Consider the following 15,406-nt stretch of genomic DNA (forward strand, 5'->3'; position numbering starts at 1 on the left):
AAAAAAATAACTGAACTTAAGTCTTGATGCTTGTTTTAAGACAAAACAGTAGAACATCGACAGAGCAAACAGAAGAACGGGTTTTACCTCTAGTTCTGTTTAGTTATTTTTCATGCCTCGTTTCATGTTTTAATTTAATTGAACTGTATTATTTCACTGCTAGCTTTACTCTTTGTTTAACTTTAATTATTTTTACTTGGGTTTGTTTCTCCCCAGAGATGGCGAACCGTATCGTCTGTATAATCTGGACGTGTTTGCCTATAAACTGAGCAGCCGTCTGGGTCTGTACGGGTCTGTTCCTCTTCTGGTTTCCCACCGTCCGGACCGGACTCTGGGGCTGTTTTGGCTCAACGCATCAGAGACTTTTGTAAACGTCCATTACTCGTCTGCCGAACAGGTAACATATTCATTTCTGCTGTTAATTCTGTGTCCCGTTTCTCAGTTAAAAATGTCGGTTTTCAGTTTTTTAAAAAATATATATTTATATAAATTTTACTGCCTGTATTACAGTTCAGAGCAGAGGTTCTTAAACTTTGTTAGTTTTAGACATATTTGTAAATATATAATGGATGTGACGTGTTTTCACAGGTTTTTGCTGCCAAATTCACCAAAGAAATCTTATTTTATCTTATCTTGTCTTATCCTATCTTATCTTATCTTAATTTTATCTTATTTTATCTTATCTTATGTTATCTTATGTTATCTTATTTTATCTTATCTTTTCTTTTCTTATTTTATCTAATCTTGTCTTATTTTATCTTATCTTACATTGTCTTATCTTATTTTATCTTATATTGTCTTATCTTATTTATGCCCATATACACCCCCCCTTAGGATGACCAAACCCCCCCAGTGAAGAGGATGCGGACTCAGCCTCACACCGACGTCCACTGGCTGTCTGAGAGTGGGGTTATCGACTGCCTGGTTCTGCTGGGACCCGGTCCACAGCAGGTCTTCAGCCAGTACGCTCAGATCACAGGTCAGTTCATGTACATCAGGTTCATCTCATGGAAAGACAATGCAGCACCTTGTCCTGGGTCTAGTTCCATATCCATATGATCTATATGTTGTTACTTAGTTTCCATACAGTTTCATTTCTGTTCATTATATCAGAACAGTCTTGGAAAAGTATCTGTTCAAATGTGTTGGAACTCAGAGTTTTGTCCTTCATGTGTTATAATAGTCTGATAATGTTGGTGTATTTGTGCGACTTTCAGGATTTCAGGCGCTGCCTCCTCTGTTTGCTCTCGGATACCACCAGTGTCGCTGGAACTACGACGATGAAGCTGATGTGAAGGCTGTGGATGCCGGATTCGACCGACACGACATCCCATATGACGTCATCTGGCTGGACATCGAGCACACGAACGGAAAACGGTATTTCACCTGGGATCCGGTCCATTTCCCTGAACCTGCCGCCCTGCAGCGCCACCTGGACACGAAGAACAGGAAGGTCAGATTGAGAGTTATGTACCCCATCCAACCAATCAACTAACCAACCAACCAACCAACCAACCAACCAACCAGCACCCACCCAACCAACCAAACCAGCCAGCCAACCAACCAACCAACCAACCAACCAACCAACTAACTAACCAACCACCCACCCACCCAACTGACCAACCAAGACCCATCCACCCAATCAACCAACCAACCAACCAACTGACCGACCAACCGACCACCACCCACTCACCCAACTGACCAACCAAGACCCATCCACCCAGTCACCCAACCAACCAACAAACCTACCCACAAACACCCACCCAAACAACCAACCAACTGACCAACACCCACTCAACCACCCACAACCAACTGACCAGCCAACCACCACCCACCCAACTGACCAGCCAACCACCACCCACCCAACTGACCAACCAAGACCCATCCATCCCCCCAACCAACCAACCGACTGACCAACCGACACACCATTACCCAACCAACCAACCACCACCCACCCACCCAACTGACCAACCAAGACCCATCCACCCAATCAACCAACCAACCAACCAACCAACTAACCAACCCACAAACACCCACCCGAATAACCAACCGACCAACACCCACCCACCCAACTGACCAACCAAGACCCATCCATCCAGTCAACCAACCAACCCACAAACACCCACCCGAATAACCAACCGACCAACACCCACCCACCCAACTGACCAACCAAGACCCATCCACCCAATCAACCAACCAACCACCAAACCAACCAACACCCATCATTTCGTCCATCCGTCCGTCCATCCATCCATCCACCCACTTTGTGTTGTGTTGTGTTCAGCTGGTCGTCATCAGTGACCCACACATCAAGGTGGATCCTGATTGGTCTTTATACTGTGAGGCCAGAGATGGAGGACACTTCATCAGAGACCGACAGGGACAGATCTTTAAAGGCGTTTGTTGGCCTGGTAACACTTTTATTTATACTCTAAAATGACAGAATTAACCTTTAGCTTCTGCATCGGTTTAGTTATTTTTTTCTTATTATATGTTTGTTGTTGCGTTGTCCTCTGTCGTAGGTGAGTCCTCATACCTGGACTTCAGCCGTCCAGACACTCGGGCCTGGTACTCCTCATGCTTTTCTCTGAGTAAATACAAGGCAGGTCCAAACAAATCTACACATCATCAGGTTTTACACAGAGATGCAGGTATAACAGGGTTATGTTTATTTCTGTCCGATGCAGGGTTCGACGCCGTCTCTGTTTGTGTGGAACGATATGAACGAACCCTCTGTGTTCTATGGGCCGGAGCAGACAATGCCAAAGGACGCTGTGCATTATGGGGGATGGGAACACCGGGAGTTACACAACCTGTACGGGTTTTACCAGGTGAGTCGGTTAATTTAAGGTCAGCAAACTCTATAGAGAACAGTTTTATTCAGTGTGTTTTAGACTGGAATTATGAATGAGTTGGTCTTGTTCTTTGTACAAGGTTCCTACGCAAGTATGGAAAAAAGAAACAAACGTATGGAAAAATATTCATGTTTCCAAGACTGTTACCACCGTTCTATTGTCTAAAACATAAAATTATGAAATGGATCGATCTGTTTTCTTAAGGCGCTTGCTAACGCAGCTAAAATGTTTGTGGGCGAGCACATAGTTGGCTACACATCCCAGAAAACATTTGGGCGGATTGACAAGTTGTTCTTCTGCTCTTATCCTCCTCCAACCCATTTTAAGCCCCGCCCAGGTGTCGTCAACTTTCACTGCTGCTTCGCCGAACAGGTGATTTCCACACACTGTTGGTGAACGAACTATTCAACCTGCCTTGTGTGATCGTTGGCAGAACTCATAATGCGTAGATGGAAATTCTCTGACCACTGGCTCATAAATCTCAAATATAGACTGGTTGGAATTTTTTTTTACCAAGACATCTGGGGCCTCATGTATAAAGACTTGCGTGGATTTCATACTGAAACCTAGTGTATGCCCAAATCCAGAAAAGTCCAAACGCACAAAAAAATCCAGATGTATGAAACTGAGCGTACGCCCGAATCCAAGTACACTTCCTTTATTCATCCCAATCAGCGTGGAATTGACCACATATGTTGGAACACCTGACTCCTCCCTCTCCACGCCCACATTTAAATATGCAAGTCAGTATAAACGGGGTCTGCAGGTGGGATTCCCTCTGGGATTCCCCTGTCTGCGTGATCAGACGATGACGTCAAGGTGGATGCGAAGCGGAGGCCGAAACAGGCGGAAGAAGAAAAGAGATGAACTGAGACTGAGCAAAAAGTTGATGATATTGTAGGTGACATTTTTTGTGATAGGCTAAGTACAAAGGCTGAACCCAAAAGCAAGACCACAAAAATCCAGTAAGGTTTAGTGTTTTTATTAAACACTTTAACAGGGGTAAGAATACAACACAGAGATAATACAACTTCTGTGAAGCCACCGGATCCGGGGAAAAACGTCTGGGCTGCGGGTGGATACGGCAGACGACCAGCTATGCCGAGCCGGGAAAACCCCAACGGAATCCCCACTAGGGACAAACAGAGGGTGGTCAAAAAACAAGCCAGGTCATACACGGGAAAGCAGTCACACAAGCAACGGTACATGGGGGACAGGCAAACTCACGGTAGTAATCCAGGCGAAGGTCGAAGCACAGGTAATCGGTGGAGGCTGAGGTGATAAAGGGAGTAGGCAGAGACAGAGTCGGGTAACGAACCAGGTCGATAACGAACAGGCTGAATCAGTGGTCGAAGGACGAAAACGGGTCAAACACGGCAGACAAACGAACAGGATCCAAAACGCTGGTAAGTGAACACAACAAGTTGTAGAGCACAAACTGGCAAACAAACAGGGGAAGACACAGGGTTTAAATACACAAGAGGGCGGGAAGACAATTGGACACAGGTGGAGACAATCAGGGAGGAGCCAGGTAATCAGCACAGGTGGACACAATCAGGGAAAGGAAGTATAGACACCAGACATGACACATGAGGGAAACTTAACAAAATAAAACAGGAAATGACAGACAAAACAGAAAAGACAGACAAATCCAGACACAGTCTGGAAGCCGACATGACACTTTTCTCACAGGGCTGACGTGGATCACCCCCAAGGTAAATATATATTTAGTATTTGTGTAAGTCACACATTAGTTTATTCTACGGGTCATACAATAGTCTGATCACAGCCAAACAAGAAAAAGGTTCATGTGTAATCATGTCAGGATATCAAAGAGGAAATCAAAGACTTTGACTCATGTTTAATCACTCAAATTATTAATTTCCAACAATGAGACAGAAGATGGTCAGACGCAGTATCATCCTCCTGTCACAGAGGCTTCTGTTGCCTCCCCAGCGTTAGCCGGTCCTCCGATCCGCCACAGCCCACTGCTGATGCCCATCCGACCGGTGTCCAGAACACCGGCATGGGTCCGTGCTGACCCGAGTCACAAGAGGACATCGTGAGGACAATCGGTGGAGTCAATGAGCGACTGGGCCAACTAATAAATGTTCTCACAGACATGAAGACAACATTAAATGCATTTATCAACCAGTGAATTTTGGGTCCTTGTCTCTTTATATGGTTGTTGCTTAATGTCTTCCCAGGCAGGATTGGCATTGATGGATACAGGGTCTAATTGGTTCTGGTTCTGGTGGTGGATGTGCTGCTCTGACAGCAGGATGACGTGCTGGTGTGTTCATTGTTCTTCTGTGTATCTCCAATGTGCCCATCAATCGGAGGAATGATCTTTTTCACATTATTAACAGTTTTTCAGTGTCACCTCTAAGTGTCACCAAAGGTTCCAAAGCACTAGAAACGTGCGTACGCCAGCTGTGGACTTGGCGTGAAGGACCGCACATTTCCACGATCATTTCAGTCTTTATACATCTGAATGTGAGCGTGGAAAAGGGCGTACGCCAGGTTTTTGTGCGTACGCACGCTTTATACATGAGGCCCCGGGACATTAGGGTCTGGAAAAAATATGGAATTTAGAAATTTCAAATGTGTAGGAACCATGTTATAGGCCCCTCCCACTGCTGTGACAGGGAGGCATAGCAGGTACAACATTACCACAAACAAACAGTATCGTTACCGTCACCTCAGTGTGTGTGTGTGTGTGTGTGTGTGTGTGTGTGTGTGTGTGTGTTATGATGATGTACCATTTTATATGCTGGATTACTGTAGGGTTACTTTAGTTGTAGTGTAGTAGTAATTGCATGAATGTGTACTTGTAGTAAGTATTCATGATGAACAACAACTATGGAAGTAAATAACCACTACTACTACTGTAGGCTAATAAAATAATTGATAATAACAATGATAATAATAATAATAATAATAATAATAATAATAATAATAATAATAATAATAATAATAATGGTTAATAATGATAATGATAATGGAATGAATGATTTAATGATTAAAATTAATTATAGACAGTAATTTCAGCATTCTGGGGATATAAGATGTTGGTTATGAGTTTGAAATATTACCGTCTGTAATTAAATTGGATTCATGTTAATTTTGCCTGCAGCACAATGACAAAAAAAAAAGAAAAAATACAAAAAAGGAAGGAGAAGGAGCACCAGGAAGCAGCTAGGTGTAGGTTTTTGACACCAATTTGCTGACACAAAAGAAACAGCAAGTACATATGACTCACAGCTACATAGGACACACAGCTATGTTGTTAGCTATCTATGGCTACTTTATTCATTTTACATTAAGATACATATTGTGGGATTAAGGCCTGAAAATAATTTGGCACAGACATACTACCCTTTTCTGACTCTGAGCCCCGCCCCTCTATAATCCTGTGCACGGCCCTGGATCAGAGGTGGAGTCACATTTTACAGAACAGCGATCATTTCCCAGAAATGAAAGTGGAAGTTGTTCCCAGTGTGAGCAGAGCTGCAGAGCTGCAGATGTGTCTCTGTAACGTCGAACAAACCTTAAACCGACTTCATCAGATCTGCTTCAAGTCTCAGCAGAGTCTCTACAAACAGCGGTGAGTACAACTGAGCTTATTAACAGCTTCAACACCACACTTCAACTCCAAACACACAAATAGAACTGTGTTCATTTCACACCAACTCTCCAGAAATGGTTCCTATCACTGAACCACATAGATAAACCAACTGTATTTACATGTGTTCTATGTTGTTACAGCCCATGTCCTTTAGTTGGTCTGGACTTTGACTGTACGTCTCGTCCTGGTTTTGTTTGCACTAATGTTTTCTTTAGTTACACTTCAATGAACTTCCTGAACATTTTAAAGTCAAAGTATTGGACTGATATCATAGATAATTAACACTGCTGTAGAGCCATGTGACTGACCACTCGCACTTATCTGAAGACCATACATGACTTTTAGGAGTGATCACATTATGATAAACACTGATAGTATAGTTACAAATATTTCTGTTGTAGCCAATTTACATTCGTGCTGCATGTGTGTATTTGTATGTGTGATAGTGGGTGTGTATTTGTGGTGAGGCACTTGGTTGCTAGGGTCACCTGCACACCTGTGGGCATAGGTAGTAATCAGCCAGGCAGAGGTTATATAAGGGAGACACAAGTGATCAACCAGGGGAATTTGAGCCATGGGAAGCCACACAGTTTTTCAACCGTGCCTGTGTGTGTGACCGTCTGAATGGGTGTTGTTAGTATTTTTTGTCTTTTTGTGTATGAGCTCATTTAAGTCATTTAGCCCTTTTGTAGGTGTTTTTTAAGATTTGCAAGTAAATAAAATATTAAACGCACATCCATGGCGGACCTTGTTTTTACACACCATCATGAGTTGAAAATGTCTTCAAAACCCCCAAGTGGCATTTTTTGTAGCTAGATTGCCACTACAATTTCAGTGATGTATCTGTTCTTTTGTTCCATAGATATGGCTGCTGCCGGTCGTGTCCTATCTGAAGATCAGTTCCTGTGTTCCATCTGTTTGGATGTTTTCACTGATCCAGTCAGCACACCATGTGGACACAACTTCTGCAAATCCTGCATCTCTCAACACTGGGATAATAAAGAAAACTACCAGTGTCCCATGTGTAAAGAGCATTTCTACACAAAACCCCAGCTGAAGATCAACACTTTGATCTCAGAGATGGTGGCTCACTTCAGACATCAAGCTCAACATGAACCAAACATCTACAGCTCAGACCAGCAAGCTGCCAAACCAGGAGAAGTTCCCTGTGACATCTGCACTGAACCCAAACTGAAGGCCCTGAAGTCCTGCCTGGTGTGTCTGACCTCCTACTGTCAGACTCATCTAGAACCTCATCTGACAGTTTCAGCACTGAAAAGACATCAGCTGATCCACCCTGTGGAGAACCTGGAAGACAGGATGTGTAGGAAACACGACAAACCTCTGGAACTGTTCTGTAAAACCGACCACACATGTATCTGTCTGTTCTGTCCTGTTGTCGACCACAAGAACCATGACTTTGTTTCTCTGAGAGATGAATATGAAGAACAGAAGGCAGAGCTGAAGAAGACAGAGGCTGAAATTCAGCAGATGATCCAGGAGAGACGACTGAAGATCCAGGAGATCCAACAGTCAGTGGAGCTCAGTAAGAACGCTGCAGACAGAAAGACAGCAGAAGGTGTTGAGGTCTTCACTACTCTGATGGACTATGTTCAGAGAAGTCTGGACAAGTTCAAAGAGAAGATCCAAGAAAAGCAGAGGACCACTGAGAAACAGGCTGAAGACTTCATCACAGAGCTGGAACAGGAAATCTGTGAGCTGGAGAAGAGAAGCACTGAGGTGGAGCAGCTCTCAGGCTCTGAAGACCACCACGACTTTGTCCAGAGATTCACATGTGTCAAAGCTGCTCCATCCATGAAGACCTGGACAAAGGTCAGCGTCCGTCCACCATCATATGAGGGGACTGTGGAGAGAGCTGTGTCTGAGCTGGAGGACAAACTCACAGAAGACATGAAGAAGGTGGTTGAAGCTGAGCTGAAGAGAGTCCAACAGTATGAGGTGGATCTGACTCTGGATCCAGATACAGCTTATCCTACCCTCATCCTGTCTAATGATAGAAAACAGGTTCATCATGGTGATGTAAAGAAGAACCTTCCAGACAAACCACAGAGATTCTCTCTTTGTCCTTGCATCTTAGCAAAGGAGAGTTTCTCTTCAGGCAGGTTTTACTTTGAGGTTCAGGTCAAAGGAAAGACTGACTGGGATTTAGGAGTGGCCAGAGAGTCCATCATGAGGAAAGGAAAGATCACACTGAATCCTCAGAACGGATACTGGACCATCTGGTTGAGAAATGGAAATGAGTACAAAGCTGATGATAGTCCTTCTGTCCGTCTGTCTCTGAAGTCTAGTCCTCAGAAGGTGGGGGTGTTTGTGGATTATGAGGAGGGTCTGGTCTCCTTTTATGACGTAGATTCTTCAGTTCTCATCTACTCCTTCACTGGCTGCTGCTTCAATGATAAACTCCTCCCATACTTCTATCCAGGTTCTAAAAACTCTGCTCCTCTGATCATCACTCCTGTTGACACTGAGTAAGAAATTCATCAAATGTACAGACTTTTTCTGATTTACTGGAGTCACTAAACTTAGTGATAATGTAAACTGTTTGAATGTGTATGAATCTGTATCCAAATGCACTTAAATACTAACATTTGTGGTGATAATAATCCTGGTTTGCCACATTCTGATGCCTGTGATTTAATACAATGATAATGGTGGTGTTTTATTGTTAACTTTAAAAATGTTGTGATTGTGAATGTGTTTCCATTATGTGGTTGATTTCTATACATTTAAATGATAGAAGTGTTCAGGAGATATCAATATTCAATAATAACAGTGACAGTAAAGATTATGTTCAACTGTAATAAATACAGCCTTATACTGTTAATACTGTCTTCATAATAAATGAGAAAAATCATTAAATATTACATGCTTGGCGAGTTGTTTTTATTAAACTCCTTAACATACGAAATGGTGGGCTCAAATGCACGACTCTCAAAAACTGAAGATTTTAACAAAAGTATTTTAATATTGAAAAAGATATAACAAAAAGTGCTTTCAAGGAGTATATATAAAGCTACAAATAAATCTCTAAGATGTAGTGGTGGGTCCAGCAACACTGATGCGTTGGCGCATGCGTCGATCTCATAGAACAAACCCTGTGTCGGCGCGCATATAGCTTTGACTAAGTCACGTGGCCGATACAGGAAGTGTTTGGAACTGACACTGACGCACCAAACTGTGTTTATAAGGAAGCGCATCTGTCAACGGGATGCATCTGCCAAAAGAATCTCTGATCTTTTGCGGTTCATTGTCAAATTCATCAAGAATTATGGAGCAGCCTCAAGCCAAAAGAAAGGTTTCCGCTGTGTGGGACCATTTTGATCTCATATCGGAAAATAAAGTATTTGTTTTAATTTCCTTGTTTCATCCTGTTCCTCTCAGAGTTTCCACTTGATCTATCTGAATTCAAATTCATTTCAAAGTGATTCTTAGTTTACCATTCATATTATTTTCTGCAGGTTAAATGTTGCATTTGTTCGACAAAACTTCCTATTTAAACAACAGCCCCTCCTCAGCGCTGAGGCATTATAGGGCCAGGCATGAGAATGAAGTCCCAGATACACCCAGGATAAACTCAGGTATACAGCCATTCTACAACTTACTCACAGTTGCTTTACTGATAATTAATTCCTATCAATTTATGATTTACATCATTTTTAACCATCAAGCTCAAAATGTTGGAAAAACTTTTTTTTTTTAATAAAAATTTGTGTAAAACAAAAAAAAACCCAAAACAAAACAAAACCAAAAAAAAAAAAAAAATTATATATATATATATATTAAAAAAAAAAAAAAAAAAAAAAAAAAAAAAAAAAAAATATATATATATATATATATATATATATATATATATATATATATATATATATATATATATATATATATATATACCCCAGTCCACAAGCATTCTCATTCACAACACATTCACTTAGATTTTCATGTTATGATCCATGTTCACATTATTTATTGACTGTGTCTAAAAATATCAAAGATATTTTACATTTAAATGAAGATATGAAATAATACAATATAAAATACAATGACTTAAATTATATTATTGTATATACTAGGTCATCAAATCAGTGTCAGTGGAGTCTGTCAATGAGGTTGCCTGTAGGGATTTTTAAGGTCCAGCAGGTGTCAGTATTCAGTGACACAGTATCGACACGGTATCAATACAGTTTGGCAATGTGTCGAAATGCTTCATGATGCCTCATCTACCCATCACTACTAAGATGAACACAAAACTCTTTCAGAAAAACTTGAAGCAAAAACCTGACAAACATGGAAAACACCTTGTTGGCCGTTAGATGTGAACACAATGCCAGATTCAGACGAACTGGCACAAGACAAAGGGAGACAGGACTATTTATACATAAGGTAGGGGAACACAGGTGACACCAATCAGGGATGGGGCTAACAATCACACTGGCGGGAAAACACACAAAGGGAGGAAGTCAGGGTCTGAAACGAGAGGGAAGAGATGTGTACAAAATAAAACAGGAAGTGCAAGACAGGACCAAATGTGAACAACTCTAACTTAACATAAAGTGACTATTCAAACAAAGACAAAACACTGAAAACCAAAGACGAGACATGAAACACTAAACATTAACATAATTAACATATCTGACGAGACATGACAGTTTTCTGTTTGTTCAGAGCAGGTCTTGAGTTCTGTTGCCATAAACTTGTTTTCTGTATTGTGTTTAAATTGCGGGGGGGCTTATTTTGGGAAAATTTTCAGATTCAACTTTAGCCCAGATTTTCTAACGCTCCCATGTCTTGGGAAGACAAAAATGTGAAAAAATTTCAAATCAAGCCCAAACCCCACCCCCACCCCCACCCCCACCCCACCCCGAAAATTACTTTTTCAACCCTGAAAACATGGGGTTTTCGGCAACTTTAAAACCTTCTTCACTTTTGATAAAGTACAATGTAACAATCTGCTCATGCTGGGCCCTTCATTTTTTTTTTGTGAGACATGTCCTGTCTTAAAGAGTGCTTTGCACTACAAAAGGTGTAGTGTCAAGGTCAAATTATAGGTCAAAGGTCACCCAGATGGTCAAAAATGCATATTTCATGGAATGACGCTGTTAATGTGGGTTCTTCCAAATGTTGGGCTCAGGTTCTCTCCTCATAACACATCTGTTGACCACAAACAACTTCCATTCAATAAGACACATTAAACACAACTATTTACTCAATGTATTCTCCATATAGACATGTTTAAAATAACAAACAGTAGTTTCACATGACTTTAACATTTACATGAATGTGTCCCGTTGTGGGTGACACAGTAGTGCAGTGGATAGCACTGGTGCCTCACAGACAGAAGGTCCTGGGTTCGATTCCAACACCAGTCAATGGGAGTGGGACCTTTCTGTGTAGAGTTTGCATGTTCTCCCCGTGTCTGCATGGGTTCTCTCCGGGTACTCTGACTCCTCCCACCATCCAAACACATGCACTGATAGGTTAATTGGTTAATCTAAGTCACCCGTAGATGTGAATGTGAGAGTGATTGTTTGTCTCTCTATGTTCAGCCCTGTGATGAACTGGTGACGTGTCCAGGGCGTACCCTGCCTTCACCCATAAGTAGCTGGGATAGGCTCCAAGTGACCCCCGTGACCCTAGTGAGGATAAAGCAGGTTCAGAGAATGAATGAATGAATGAATATCCCGTTGCAATACTTGTAGCTCCATGACAATGGGTTGTAATGTAGTGTTAGTGATGGGCGACACGGGGGTGCCGTGGATAGCACTTGTGTCTCACAGGAAGAAGGTCCTGGGTTCGATTCCAACACCAGTCGATGGGTGGGACCTTTCTGTGTGGAGTTTGCATGTTGTCTCCATGTCTCCATGGGTTCTCTCTGGGTACTCCAGCTTCCTCCCACCATCCAAAGACATGCACTGATAGGTTAATTGGTTAATCTAAATTGCCTGTATATCTATAGAGATATCTCTATATCTATATTGTCTCTATATGTCAACCCTGTGATGAACTGGCGAAATCTCCAGGGTGTACCCCACCTTCGCCCGTAAGTAGCTGGGATAGGCTCCAAGCGACGTAGTGAGGATAAAGCGGGTTCAGAAAATGAATGAATGAATGAAGTGTTAGTGATTCCGCCAAAATGTGTGCTAGTGTTTCCCGCCACACTAATGGCAGCAAATTCAAATGGAATGTACATGTTGCAATATTTAGTCTCTAATGTGTCTTTAAAGGGCCAAAGGCCTTGGGGGATCCCACCAGGAAACCAGAGGGAAGAGAACTGAGGACATATTTGATAAAATGTCGGAGTGGTATGAATTTTTGAAAAAACTAGGCATTTTGGTGACCTTTAACCTACAACATGACCTTGACATTAGACTTTTCATAGTACAAAATACTCTTACGATACAATACGGCACTGACAAGATCATTAAATGGCCCATCATGAGCATATTTATACATTGCTCTGGACAAAAGAGTGGAGAAGCTGTGAAAGTTGTGATTTTCAGAGTTAAAAAAGTAATTTTCGGGGTGGGGGTTCTTGGATGAAAATTTAAAAAAAAATTACACAGGAGTGCTTAGAACATCTTGTTGCATCAGAAAATCAGGGCTAATGTGGTATTTGATATTAAGCCCCCCCCCCATTTAAATATGTCTGTTAAATGCCCAGGTTGCAAAGAAAGTAATGTTAGTTGACTCATTTCCACCCATTTCAACCTGACAATTTATACCAAAATTAGGAACCAATTATCGCTAACTTTGCAGCCCCTGGTGAGAAATTGTCACAGAACTGACAGCCCAACATCGTGTGCATCGCCCAAGAAAGCAGACTTTGGGAACTTTCAGCCTTTATAGTCCACTCATAAAAATACTCTGAAATTCAGAATTGATTGACTGATTGATTGATGTGTTTATTTCGAATATGAATGTCAAAACAGAAGAAAATAAATAAACAAAACACTTGAACATAAGACATAATACATATTCGAAAAGGAGTGAGAAGAAGTACAACTTATAAACTCCCACCCCTTCTCCTTATATAATTAATAACAATAATAACCTTCCTAGTCTAAGCATATCTACAGGGTGGGGAAGCAAAATTTACAATGAACATTTAGTTGTTTTTTCTCAGCAGGCACTACGTCAATTGTTTTGAAACCAAACATATATTGATGTCATAATCATACCTAACACTATTATCCATACCTTTTCAGAAACTTTTGCCCATATGAGTAATCAGGAAAGCAAACGTCAAAGAGTGTGTGATTTGCTGAATGCACTCGTCACACCAAAGGAGATTTCAAAAATAGTTGGAGTGTCCATAAAGACTGTTTATAATGTAAAGAAGAGAATGACTATGAGCAAAACTATTACAAGAAAGTCTGGAAGATACTATTAAAGAAGAATGGGAAAAGTTATCACCCGAATATTTGAGGAACACTTGCGCAAGTTTCAGGAAGTGTGTGAAGGCAGTTATTGAGAAAGAAGGAGGACACATAGAATAAAAACATTTTCTATTATGTACATTTTCTTGTGGCAAATAAATTCTCATGACTTTCAATAAACTAATTGGTCATACTCTGTTTTTCAATCCCTGCCTCAAAATATTGTAAATTTTGCTTCCCCACCCTGTATATTATATGCCATAATATGACTGATACTTATTATTAAATAATTTGGTTTCTAGCTTTATATTATTATGAACAAATATATGATTTACATAAACACATAATACAATAACACATATATGTAAATACATTTTCTTACACAGATCTATACACCCACACATATACATATACACCTACATATACTGTATATACATACATACATATACATACACATACATACACATACCACATACTTGTACATCTTTGTAACACCCTCCCTCATCCCTGTACCTCTGAAAAATAGTGTATTTGTACCTCCTTTTAAATTCTTTCATGCTTGGGCATTGCTTTAACTCTACATTAAATTTGTTCCACAGTCTCACCCTGCTGAGTGAAATACAAAAACCCTTCCTAGTCATGCATATTAAGTGAATTTTAAAGTTAATTTTCCCCCTTAAATTATAACCCCTCTCATGAATACTGAAAAATTTCTGTACATTTGTGGGTAAAATATTATTTTTAGCTTTGTACATTATTTGAGCTGTTTGATAGTCCACAGTGTCTGTGAACTTGAGTTATTTTGACTGTAAGAATAATGAGTTGGTGTGTTCCTGGTAGCCAACATTATGAATGATCCGTATTGCTCTTTTTTGAAATTTAAACCTTACTGTGTTATTTATTGGAGGACATAACAAGACTTTATTACTTTAATACATAAATATAAAACTACTCATCTCATGTTCCAAAGCAAGAAAAAAAAAAAACAAGAAAAGCCTTACCCTTGCTCACAAGTTTAATTGTTGAAAATGATCCAAAATTTCATACCTCACACCTGTTCAGAGTGGCTTTTAACCCTTTGCACTGAGACACTCTTAGGTTTGAAATCTGTGGTCTTCTCTATCTGTCTGATTGTTTTATGCACTTTTATAGTATTTGATCAAACTGTTGTTATCTTATAATTTTGATCGTCCTTTTAGATGTAAAGTACTTTGGTCTTCTTTGTGTTGTTGATTGAGTGATTGATTAATTGATTGACTGATTGTTGAATATGTATGAGCCTCTAAGACTGAGCGAGAGGTTTTTTTGAATGTACTGCTGATTAATTCTTTGTAATAATTAGAAGTTTTTTTGATGCTTTTTGGTGAATAAACTTCTTTCTATTCCCCACATTTTTCATTTGTCTGTTTCCTGTTCTCTCTTTTCCAAATGAAGCGCTTCTCTTCTGTTTACTTGAGAAAATTATTAGCTCATCTTGTTTTGTTGTGTATTTTAGAGGAAACCATCCTTAAAGACAGATTCAGATGATC

At 40.5% G+C, this 15,406-nt stretch overlaps 1 protein-coding gene across 5 annotated transcripts in view; it reads left to right on the forward strand.

Annotated features, from left to right (window-relative positions):
• ganc (glucosidase, alpha; neutral C) overlaps window positions 1-15,406 on the forward strand; it is a 39,405-nt gene that overhangs the window by 8,891 nt on the left and 15,108 nt on the right. Inside the window, exons 9-16 of one of the 5 annotated variants that reach the window (XM_030127526.1) lie at window positions 217-397; window positions 835-979; window positions 1,218-1,453; window positions 2,285-2,411; window positions 2,523-2,602; window positions 2,688-2,831; window positions 6,290-6,462; window positions 7,346-7,500. In XM_030127526.1, coding sequence (XP_029983386.1) covers window positions 217-397; window positions 835-979; window positions 1,218-1,453; window positions 2,285-2,411; window positions 2,523-2,602; window positions 2,688-2,831; window positions 6,290-6,462; window positions 7,346-7,376 — 1,117 coding nt within the window. In that variant the 3' untranslated portion in view covers window positions 7,377-7,500. Of the gene's footprint in view, window positions 1-216; window positions 398-834; window positions 980-1,217; window positions 1,454-2,284; window positions 2,412-2,522; window positions 2,603-2,687; window positions 2,832-4,811; window positions 4,878-6,289; window positions 6,463-7,345; window positions 10,140-15,406 lie in introns of those variants that run through there. The other 4 variants (XM_030127529.1, XM_030127525.1, XM_030127527.1 and 1 more) reach the window with 4 other exon arrangements.

This window comes from Sphaeramia orbicularis, chromosome 22, assembly GCF_902148855.1.
Source record: "Sphaeramia orbicularis chromosome 22, fSphaOr1.1, whole genome shotgun sequence".
Classification (NCBI taxonomy): Eukaryota; Metazoa; Chordata; class Actinopteri; order Kurtiformes; family Apogonidae; genus Sphaeramia; species Sphaeramia orbicularis.